Here is a 12,500-nt window from a genome sequence, read left to right on the forward strand (position 1 = left end):
GTTGAAAAGATTGTGGGAAAGTGTGTGTGTTTGTCTATGTTAGAGATTGTGTGTGAGAGAGAGTTTGAGTGTCAAATAGTCGGTCATTTTGTGTGTGTGTAACAGATTGTGTGCGTGACAACGTCTATTTCTGTGTCTATGAGAGTGTGGATCTGAATGTTTAAAATGCACGTGTATCTAATATTCTAATATTGTTGTGGGGACTGGGAGTAAATATTTGTTGTGAGACAAAGCGTTAGTACTGGGAAACGGAAGGGCGGAACCAAAGTGTGTTGCAGTCCGGAATTCTATGGTTGAGGGGCACTTCCGGTTCCTCGCCAGACGGATTTCGAAAAATTAGAACAAAGCTTTGTTGCTTCATTCCTGTACTGACATCTACCTGCTTTTCAGGTTTGTACACTGTGAAAATCACACATATTACTATCGTCATGAATCGGAACATATTATAAACAGGTTGATAAACTTTGGGTACAGTTTTAATTCTGTAATGTTGAGTTATGAACTTTTGAAAAGTCCTTAGTTTGTTTCGCGCCAAACGGCTTTCTGTGTAAAATGGCAGTTGGTCGTTCGCAGAGAATATTTTCCTGGCAACACACACATCGTAGAGCATGATCAAGTTTACTTTGGCCCTGAACACCTGACATAAATGTTTAAGAATATATTTCATGTGATTAAGAGGTTGATGACGTTATGATAGGTTTTTTTTAGAGCTGTCAGTTAAACGCGTTAACTGACGCTTTAACGGCGTTAAAATTGTTATTGCGCGATTAATGCAAATATTTTATTTACAAAAAAAAAAAAAAAAAAAAAAATATTTATATATATATATTTTTTTTTTCTTTGGCTCAAAACAAAGAAGCAGTAGCCTGACTGCTATGTTCAAATGAAATTCGTTCAAAGCAGTAGTTTAATTGCACTATAGGGCTCTTTTTTTGTATCGTCCTGTTTTGATCAGTATATGCCAATGTTGTTATCAATAAAAAATCATTTGCACAAGGCAAGCCGATGCACTTCACCATGTTGATAAGAGAATTGAAATGAGAAGAATTATGGGACAAAAAAATCAAGGGATATTTAGCATAGAAAAATAATTCGCGATTAATCGCGATTAATCGCGAGTTAACTATGACATTAATGCGATTAATCACGATTAAATATTTTAATCACTTGACAGCTCTAGACTTTTTTTATATTATTTTTATATTATTTTATTTTTATATTATTATATAGAGTAAAAGAAACGTGTTTATATGATGTGTTATAGCTATATGCTTAGCCAGCCAGTTAGGCAAGTGTTGTCTATTGTCGTAAATGGGAGAACAGTCTTTTAAATGACAAGTGTTATTGTGGTGCAAAGCCAAAGTATATTTAGGTTTGACATTTTATTTATTATATAGGAACAAAACGGTATTATTATGTGAGATAGCTTTAAAAATAACCAGCTAATAATAAAACAGGCACTTACACTTTAGCTTAGGTGAATTTTGACAAAAGGAGTGTCTATTTTGATATGAATTGTAATAAGAGTTGTGTATTTATTGTAATGTGAATTAAGAGTAGAGAGCAACGAGATATGTGAGCCTCACTTTTTATTGCACTTTGATTTTTTTATTTGATATTTTATTTCTAACAAGGAACCTACTAAGGGACAATTGACATTTGAACATGCACTTTAACCAGGGAATAGTTTATATTTCTATGTGATATTTGGGATATTTGGGATAATTGTTAATTGAAGAGACGGATTTCGGAAAATGAGAACAAAGCCTCGTTGCTCCATTCCTGTACTGACATCTACCTGCTTTTCAGGGAGTGAAGGAAAATCCGCTCTCAACAATCTATTTGTTACTTCTGTCCTTGCCACTTGGGACCGGTAACACTAACTTCCTGTACCCCAACATCCCCATGTGGTTAATATGCAATGCTGATGATGACGATGATGAAGGGTAAGAGCGCAGGTGAGGCATCGGGTGGTTTTGACGCCGTCATGAATGAGATAATGTCTGTGCAGTGATGTCACACAGGAAGTCTAAATAAGCTTAGTCGGAAAGCAATGCACCCACACACAAACACCCACACACAAACACACACAGACAAAAACACACACACAAACACACACACACACACACTCCCTCTGGGATCGGACAACAGGAAATGCTCCCTCATCGCTCTCCTCCTTTTCTCTCTCATTTCCTCTGCCTCTCTTTTCTCTCCCTCCATCTCGCCTTCCCTCTCCCTCCCCTGCTCTTTATTATTTCTTAGACTATTATTATTGCTCTCTGTAACTAATGTCCCTCCTATAGGATGGATAAGTGGATAAGATTCATATCCACTGTCGGTCTGTCGGTCTGTCTGTAACTAATTTCCATCCCATAACATGAAGAAGTGGATAAGATAAATATGTATCAGTCAGTCAGTCTCTTTGTCTATTTGGCCATCCATCCATCGATACTAAAACACTATAGATAGACAGATAGAAGGATGGATAGATGTACTAATCGTAGTACTCCCTCTGTCCTTCTTCCATCCACACTTCCATCCATGGTTGTGATTGAGACCAAACAGCCCCCCGCCCTATCCACACAGACACACACACGCAAATCTCCCCTCCCTGTATGTGAGGTTCTGTCTGGGAAGACTGCAGCCCAATCAGTATCCTGGTTTGGATTGGGGAGGTGTGCAGGGTGGGGGGGAAAGGGGTGGAGGGTGGCGGGGTTAGGGAGAGTTAAGCTGTGCTTTTTATTCTGCTCTACATAATCAAAACCACCAACAACAACAACAGCAGAGAGATTGAAACCATATCAATCCTCCCATGTGTGTGTGTGTGTGTGTGTGTGTGTGTGCATGCGTGTTTTGCCTTTGTTTTGTTTTACTGCACAAAAGATAGCCACAGAATGTAGTCATGCATTACGTTAAGCCACCAACTTTGTTGCTCTACTCCGGAAGTTTCTTGACTGCAGGAGGGATGGAAGACATATAAACTTAGCACAAAAAGTAAGGAAATTTGTGTTTGGTCGATTATTTCTCTGTGGTAACAATTGCTTATGCAATAAATCTTATACCGTTGGAAAGCCTGTTTAGTTCCCTTTCAAATGGTGCCCCATTTGCAAGGAACTTGCATTTGTGGGATGAGCAGCAGCGCTGAGTATGTGGGTCTCTCTCGGTCTCAAAAATCGGACAAATCTTTTCTGCCATTGCCATTGTTTTGAGCTTCTGGTACCCCCAGGTGCTGCCAATCAGGTGCCTGATTGGCCCCGTATTGGGCAACTTCAAGCTGGTGTTCCGCAAAACCAAGTTGCGGCATTATTTGGAGTGAGCCCTAGTACCCTCTCCAAACTGAAGGCCATGTTCCATATAACGGGGGATGTCAAAGACAGGCCGCGAAGTGGGCGTCTCAAGAAGACGACATCCCAAGAAGACCGTTTCATCACCCTGTCAGCACTTAGTTGGCTGTCTTTTACAGATATGCAGTGAAGGTTTGCAGGACGATATGGCCGACGGCTCTCTGCCCAGACAATCGGGAACAGACTACACGCAGCCAATCTCCGGTCTCATAGGGCTGCCAGGAGTCCTGCCATGACTGCCCTTCAGCGTCAGGCCTGTTTGCGCTGGTGTCGGAAACACGTGCACTGGAACCAGAACATGTGGGGGAACTTCATGTTCAGTGATGAGTCCAGATTCTGCCTACGGCAGCTGGAACTTAAGGTCAAAGTGTGGAGAAGATGCGGAGAACGCTATGCTGATTGCTGCCCCGATAGAACAACATATATTGGTGGAGGCAGTGTGATGGTGTGGGGCGGCGTCTCCCTCACTGGAAAAACGAGGCTTGTCATCATTGGAGGCAATCTCAATGCAGAGAGATATGGAAATGAGATTCTGCAACCAGTGGCAATCCCATATGTCCACGGTCTGGGACCGAACTCTATCCTCCAAGATGACAACGCTCGCCCCCACAGGGCGGGGTTTATCAGAGACTACCTCCAGAATGTGGGAGTGGAGAGGATGGAATGACCTGCTAGCAATCCTGACCTCAACCCCATTGAACACTTGTGGGATCAGCTTGGGCGTGCTGTTCGTGCCAGAGTGACCAACACAACTACATTGGCTGACTTGCGACAAATGCTGGTTGAAGAATGGGATGCCATCCCACAGCAGTGTGTGACCAGGCTGGTGACCAGCATGAGGAGGAGGTGCCAGGCTGTTGTGGCTGGGTATGGTTCTTCCACACGCTACTGAGGCTCCTGTTTGTGAAATGAATAAATTGTTTAATGTCCAACATGTCTTGTTTCTTCAAACTTTAATCATCCAATTCACCAAACACCAAACAAGTCAATGACATACTCCCACATACTCAGCTCTGCTGCTCATCCCACAAGTGCATGTTCCTTACAAATGCACAAGGGCACCATTTGAAAGGGAACTATACAGGCTTTCCAACAGTATAAGATTTATTGCCAAATCATTGTTACCACAGAGAAATAATCAACCAACCACAAATTTCCTTACTATTTGTGCAAAGTTTAGAAAGAGGAGGAGGAGGAGGAGGAGAAGGAGGGGGGGGGTGAGTGAACAGGGGGGAGAGTTGTGTGTGAGTGTGAGTGTGTGTGTGTCTGTCAAGGGTCTCCATGGTGATGTGTCTCTGCTTTGCGTGAGAATTGAGGGGTTCCTTTTAGCGGTTGCCATGCCGACCCAGTGGGCTATTCAAATTGGCTGAGGGAGAGCGAGTGAGAGAGAAGGAGAGAGAGGAGATCACAGGTCAGGTGTCACTGTGTTTTCTTCCCTTGTGTGTTTTTACGTGTGGGGGAGAGAGAGAGAGAGAGAGAGAGAGAGAGAGAGAGAGAGAGAGAGAGAGAGAGAGAGAGAGAGAGAGAGAGAGAGAGAGAGAGAGAGAGAGAGAGAGAGAGAGAGAGAGAGAGAGAGAGAGAGAGAGAGAGAGAGAGAGAGAGAGAGAGAGAGAGAGAGAGAGAGAGAGAGAGAGAGAGAGAGAGAGAGAGCTTGGATGGTCGAAAAATGACCCAGAGAGCAATTATAAAAAAAACACTCAATCTCCTTCTTTTCTTCTCTTCTCTTTCTCCCACATCCTATCCACTCCTCCTCTTCCCCCCTCTCTCCCCCGGTGTCCCCCTGGCAGGGAGGTTCAAGCTGCTGGACGAGGACCGTGACGTGCGCGACCCCGTGCAGTACTTCTGCAGCGTGGAGGAGGTGGCCGCCGCCTTCCCCGACCGCGTCTTCGTCATGGAGGCCATCACCTTCAGTGTCAAGGCAAGGGCCCTCCTTCCCAACCCCCTCTCTCTCGCCTTCTTTCACTTTGATTCACACACTCTTCCCTCTCTCTCTCTTGCTTTCTCTGTCTTGCTCTTTCTCTTTCGCTCTCAGCAGACTCTCGCCTCTCTCTCTTGGTTTCACTTTCTCTCTCTTGCTCTCACTCTTGCTCTCTCTCTCTTCTCTCTCTCACACTTCGCTTTCTCTCTCTGATTGATGCTGTCAGATGCAATCAGTTCAGATTGGCGTGTGTCACATGAGAAAAGTTTCCTTTGCGTGTGTGTGCATGTTTGGGGACTATGTATCCACTGGTTTTCTTTTGTGGTAATTTATTACTGGAATAAATGTGCTTTTGTGTTTGTGTATATTTATGTGTGTATCTATATGTGAATGTGTGTGTGCACAATTCTTTGAATGTGTACACACAATCATTAAACATGCACATGCATTGTGTGTATATCTGGATATTTGTGTGAACGTGTGAATGTGTATGTGTTCATTTGTGTGTGTGGGTGTTTGCAGGTGGTGTCCGGGGAATTCAGCGAGGACAGCGAACAGTACAGCTTCACTCTGCAGGCTGGGGATGAGCTGTCACTCATGGGGAAGGCGGAGCTCCTGTGTGCCACGCCCTCTCGGGAGAAGAGTGGACTGAGCGCACTCCTCAGGCGGCTGGGCAAGACGCCCCGAAGTAAGGCGTCCAAAGTTACATTGATCATTTAGGCATTTCCTTCGAAGGTGCTGTAGGTACGATTAGAGCTATTATTTCAGTCAAATTTGTTAGAAATGACCAAATCAGTTTTACGTGAATATAATAAAATTTTTCTCATTGACTCTGTACAAGCAAATTTAGAATTCGGACAGCTTCCAGCCCTTTTCCGACCAATCATGAATAACAGGTGCAGGAAATGCAACACACCTCAATCGCTGAGGAATGCAGGAAAGGGAGCTCTTCTCTGCTACAACTCTCGAACAACTTTCGAACAACTCTCGATTCGGGCCTACAGCAGCTTTAAGCCTCCACCTCAGCCCCACTAGGGACAAGTGTCGTAAATTTGCTTTGGCCAAAAAACTATAATGCAAACATCAGATGACTGTCTCAAGCGTAATCATGTTTCTGTATCTGTCCCTATTCAGATAAACCTTCAATAAAAAAATAATTACAGCATAGCCTAATATCAAAAAGCAAAGCAGAGCATTCCCTGCTGACGTCCTCTCCTGGCCCGTCCAGGTAAAACCCCGTGCCTGGTCTGCATGAACCACCGCACCAACCAGAGCCTGAGCCTGCCCTTCGCCTGCCGCGGCCGCTTCTGCACGCGCTCCCCGCTGGAGCAAGGCATGCTGGGCACCGAGCACACGGTGCGCAGCGTCATCGAGCGCGTGCGCCTCCCCGTCAACGTGTCGGTGCCGGCGCGGCCGCCGCGCAACCCCTACGACCGGCACGCCGTGCGCGAGGGCCACCGCTACAAGCTGCTCAACATCGTCAGCAAGACGGTGGTGCTGTGCCTGGTGCTGCGGCGGCAGGAAGTCTCGCCCTCCCACTTCCTGCTGCTGCGCTGCATGCCCCGCTTCGCCGTGGCCGAGGCCTCCGTGCACGCGGCGGCGCTGGAGAGCCTGCTGCTGCGCCACGCCTTCGACGCCGACGCCTACTCGCGCGCCGTGAGGGAGACGCGGCCCGAGCTGGAGGGCGTGGCCGAGGAGTGCGTGAGCCCGCGTCGCTCCGGGGGCGTCTGCGTGTCGGACGCGCTGGGCCCCGCCCTGCACCGCATCGCGCTCTGCGGCTACGGCGGCGGCAGCTACGGCGGCGGCGTTAGCAATAACGGCGGCGGCGGGGGTGGCGATGCGTCGGAGGCGCTGTCCCGCCGCTGCAGGGTCTCGCTGGGGGAGGCGCCCCTGGAGGAGCGGGAGTACACGACGCCCGAGTGGTCCGACGCCGAGGGCCGGGCCGGGGAGGAGATCCCCTATGAGGAGCTGTGGACCAATCAGAACGCAGAGGGCCTGGGCAAGGAGCCCAACCTCATCGCCTTCCACTCCTCCTCCTCTATGGACGGAGCCCTGGGCACCGTGGTGACCAGCGTGGTGTCAGCCCCGCCCCCCATACCGCCCAAGTCAGACGCTGTGAGTTCCATCAACTATCTCTTTCTCTCTCCGTCTCTCCCTCGCTCCGTCTCTGTCTCTCCCTCTCTCTCTCTCTCTCTCTCTCTCTCTCTCTCTCTCTCTCTCTCTCTCTCTCTCTCTCTCTCTCTCTCTCTCTCTCTCTCTCTCTCTCTCTCTCTCTCTTACCGTGTCTGTCATGGCACTAGACGGCATCCGGTTGTTAAAATGTCGGGATGCCTGACTTGAATTATTCATACATTACAGCTTTTAAACCTCACAGACCACAGAAATACACTCACAACACAGTCACACACATACATGCTCATGCACACACATTACACACACATTACAAACACACACACACACACACACACACACACACACACACACACACACACACACACACACACACACACACACACACACACACACACAGCACAGAGCACCATTCCTGGAACAACTGCGTAACATATAGCAGCCTATGGAGTAACAGCAAACACACAAACAAACTTGCACACACAAGTATATACACTCATTCAATATACATGTGAATACACTTATATGAATGTACATGGATATGGCTGTAATTTCACATGGGCTGTACGTTTTTCTATTAATATAGAATGAGGGCAATTGCCTCCAATTGCTATGAAACTATCGACAGGTCAAGCCCTTTTGAGAAGATGGACGATTAGCTAAACGGCGTCTTAAGGCTCAACCTGCGGAGACGGTAGCCTGCTGTGGTATATATACAGTAAATACTGTTTCAGATCCTATTGCTAATGCTAATGCTAATGCTAATGCTATTGAGTAATTGTGTGTGTGTGTGCATGTGTGTCTAACCTACTATGCTGTCAGTTAGCACACGTAACTATTGACATATATAAACCAAAATAGAGTTGCGGCTGTGCTGATGGGAGACACGCTGCTAGAGGCTAGTGTGCTACGGGCCAACCCACAGTCGGCTGAGGGAAGGAGGAGGCGGGAACATGGATGGGAGGGGGCGGTGACAGAGGGCAGGATCTGTGGGGGCGTTGATTCTGCTAGCTCGGCTGAATTATACCCTGTCAGAGCCAGCGCGCCTCATTCCCTGATATTTAACTTGCCAAGATATCTTTGTGTGAGTGTGTGTGTGTGTGTGTGTGTGTGTGTGTGTGTGTGTGTGTGTGGGGGGGGTATTGTGTTTTGTGTGTGTTGATGATGTTTAAAGGTCACAAAGTTTGACATTTACCCAACCATTTACCCGAATGGAACACAGACGGACACACAAACGCACACACACACGCAGACATACACACACGCACACACAAACATATACACACATACGCACGTACGTTCGATTGCACACACGCACACACACGCACACACACACTTAAATGCTCACACACACCTTGAAGGAATTTTGGACCCAGAACATTGCCTTGTTTGAGCATGCGTCCGCCTACATATTCATATCACTTGTGTGTGTGTGTGTGTGCGCGCGTGTGCGTAGGTGAGAGAGGAGTGCCGGTTCCTCATCGCCCCTCCCATCCCTCCTCGCTGTTCTAAAGCGGAGTGTGTGTCCAGCCCGGCCCCCAGCCCCCCCGTCCCCCCGCGCTTCCCCAAGCTCTCCGCCTCCCCCCGACCCAACAGGTCCTTCTACTCCTCAGGCCTGCAGGACAGGTGAGGGGGACCAACACACGCACACACACACACACACACACACACACACACACACACACACACACACACACACACACACACACACACACACAAATAACCCCCCCCAACACACACACACACACACACACACACACACAAACACACACACACACACATACACACACACACACACACACACACACACACACACACACAAAAACACAAAGAAAGCCCCCCAGCACACACACACACACACACACACATGCGCACACACACACACACACACACACACACACACACAAACACACACACACACACACACACACACACAGAAAAACACACCCCATTGTGCTGCATGTGCCATTATATTGTTTGCGTACAAGAAAAGTCTTTCCACATCATGATGCTCAGTGTCCATGTCCTCCTATATAGTGACTCTCAGAGGGCACTGGTTCTAATCGGATGGTATTCTCTCTTCTTTCTTTTCGCTCCCAGTTTGTCCCCCTCTCCAGACAACTCCCTGTACTGCTACCCCTGCTCCTGGGGCGACTGCCCCGCCCCCTTGCCCGCCCAACCAAGCCCTGAGCCAATCCCCAGCCTCCCTGCCGGGGGAACGTCCAATCCGCACCCGGCCCAGGCCACCTGGTCCGAGCCCTGGCTGGAGTCGTACAGCTCCGGTCCTCGCCTCAGGCCGCCGCCCCCTCAGAGCCGATTCGCTCCCTTCGGAGCGCTAAATCCCTTCAACCGCCAATCCCCATGCCCGTCCCCCGAGCCCCCGGCCAATCCCGCGACAGACGCCTCCCGAGGTGCGGAAGGGGGCGGGACTTCGATGGGAGGGGGCGGGGACACGTCGCTGGCCCTGGCCGGCGACCCCGCCTGGCGGCCCCCCGCCGACCTCTCTGCTCTCTCATTGGAGGAGGTGTCCGCCTGCCTGCGGTTCATCGGCCTATCGGAGGCGGCGGTGGGCGTGTTTCAGCGGGAGCGCATCGACGGCCGCCTCCTGGTGCAGCTTACCGAGGACATCCTGTCACATGACTTCCACCTGAGCAGACTGCACGTCACCAAGATCACACAGTTCATACAGGGCTGGCGGCCCAAGATATAACACACACACACACACACACACACACACACACACACACACACACACACACACACACACACACACACACACACACACACACAAACACACACACACACACACACACACACACACACACACACACACACACACACACACACACACACACACACACACACACACACATCAACACTACACAGCCCACACTGTCCTTAATAATGTGCCTGTTGGCCACTGAGCCATTCTGAATGTGCCTTTTACTGGGATCAACCAGCTGTGAAGGCCTGGTTACTGGAGCACGCCTTACGGCCGGTGTGAGAAGCTGTCCTTGGACGGGCTGCTATAGGGGGGCCCGTGCCTCCATAACTCATAATGACTGAGAGTCTGCTGCACAACACAAGGAGACAGGGACTATAGTTTACTAATAAAGAAGGACGGCTGGAGACTAGTGATGTGGTAGCGTATCTACAGTTAGTGTTTCGACCTCTTCAGTTGCTGCTGGGAAAAATGAACAAAGTGATGTTGCCTGGATTACCGTGGGTGGAATGCAAGAACAACATGTGCTGTGAAGACAGTGAGAGGATTAGGTTGATAGAGATGTATTGGTTTTGTGTTGGGCGTACGATTATAAACCACACGAGAGAAATCTGAGCCGTGCGAAATGCATTAGCTGACCTTTTTTTTTTTTAAGCCAGCAATCTTGTCGATCGGCACTTGAGTGTCAATAAATAGATATAAACAAACATCCTGTCAATTCGACAGGATGTCTCCTCTTTTGTCAAAGAGGAGACGTCTTACAGAGAAAGGGGTGGTGCGGGTTGAAAATACACTGCGACACTGCCTTGGTACACTCTGGTAGGCAGGCAGAGCGACAAGATCCACCAAATGGCTGGATCTAATACAATTTCCCATAGTTCACAATTAGAGTTCTCAGAAGGACTCTCAGGCTGCCATTCCTGCCACTGAAGACTTCCACGGGACAATAAAGATGTGACGCTCAAATGTGTGCATCACGCCAAAACGCAGGGATTCTTTGACAGAAAGTTACGCTACCATCGCGGAAATCGGTGGCTCCTTGGTAAACAAAGGCATGATTAATGCCCAAACCTGGATGGTTTGGATCAAACTATTTCACAGTGGGGTCGTTTTAGGAAGAACACAGGAGTATAACTAATTATGGGTCTCTTCCTTTTGTATACCAGTGCACAGGCACTAGACTCATCTTTACTATGTTAGTTGGTGCTGGTTCAAAACCTGAGCAGGCCCCTAAATAGTGTTGTGCATTACACTGAGTTTGTCCTACAGCGACTCCTCAGTGTAAAGGGAATATAAAGGGGCCAGGGGTTCCGGGAAGTGGATGAGCTCGGGAGCCTTCCCCCAGCCCTCCATACTGACTCCAGGCTGTGTGGACAACGTTTCTTGCCGTTGTGATGCTGGTACGGGCCATCGTTGTGCACTTGGTGGAGATGCTGGTGAACCCCCAGGGACTAGTGTACACATATTACAGCTCACTGGTGTTCATGGAAACAAGACTTATCAAGTATGCTGCTGGAATAATAAATAATAAGGTTATAATAACGTTTCGTTTTTACACGCTGTTGATTATTAAATGCACTAAAGTGGGAGGAAATGTATGAAATAAGCAAGTGTGCATGCACATGCATATTCATATCTACAGAAATTATATACGGGAAATAAACAGTCTGATGTCACTCAACAACCACAACTCAGACTAATAACATTAATGGGTGTTGATAATAGGTATATTTTTCCGTATTAAAGCTTAAGTATTAGGTAAATCAATGATGTTTCTTAAATATTCCCTATATATTGATACATTATTTGCTAAATAAATATTTATGAAAATATTAATATATTACCTTTATAACTTGAATGGATTCTTCCGAAATGCATCACTAAATGATTCATTAAAACTGAGCTTGTTTAGATTCTAGACAATCTTCTAGACTCTAGAAGTTCTGGCTACAATACCAACACCTGCAGTTCTCTCTCAAAGTGAGATTAATCACCTGCTGGTTTCCCAGTGTTTCATGGCAAATTGAGTCCGCCTGCCTGGTGAATCAGCCCTCCTCCCAGGGATACACTGCTATGTCTGCAGCTGTGCTGGCGGGGAGAGAGGGTGAAAAAACTGCTGGGTTTATTGCATTGAAAGACAATAACAAAATAAGCCTTGCAGAGATGTTGGACTAAAAATAAAGTAGTATAGCCTATAAGGGACAATGTATCACTTATTAGACTGCTACTTACTCGTTAAATCAGTCACTAAATATAACAACAAAATAGGATTCAATGATATGAAATGTATTATAATGCTTCCGCTCAAAATATTTGTTATTAGATTGGGAATAGTGTCCATAGCAACGGTCAGTTATTCATAGCAGCGGTCTGCTAAATAACAGAA

At 47.6% G+C, this 12,500-nt stretch overlaps 1 protein-coding gene across 1 annotated transcript in view; it reads left to right on the top strand.

Moving 5' to 3' along the window:
- The window catches only part of gareml (GRB2 associated, regulator of MAPK1-like), a 17,072-nt gene extending 5,403 nt beyond the window's left edge, over positions 1 to 11,669 (top strand). Inside the window, exons 3-7 of the mRNA XM_030345828.1 lie at positions 5,132 to 5,262; positions 5,785 to 5,950; positions 6,491 to 7,377; positions 8,849 to 9,018; positions 9,493 to 11,669. Coding sequence (XP_030201688.1) covers positions 5,132 to 5,262; positions 5,785 to 5,950; positions 6,491 to 7,377; positions 8,849 to 9,018; positions 9,493 to 10,102 — 1,964 coding nt within the window. The 3' untranslated portion in view covers positions 10,103 to 11,669. The remainder of the gene's footprint in view (positions 1 to 5,131; positions 5,263 to 5,784; positions 5,951 to 6,490; positions 7,378 to 8,848; positions 9,019 to 9,492) is intronic.
- Positions 11,670 to 12,500: the final 831 nt, after the last annotated feature.

This window comes from Gadus morhua, chromosome 21 (assembly GCF_902167405.1).
Source record: "Gadus morhua chromosome 21, gadMor3.0, whole genome shotgun sequence".
Lineage (NCBI taxonomy): Eukaryota > Metazoa > Chordata > Actinopteri > Gadiformes > Gadidae > Gadus > Gadus morhua.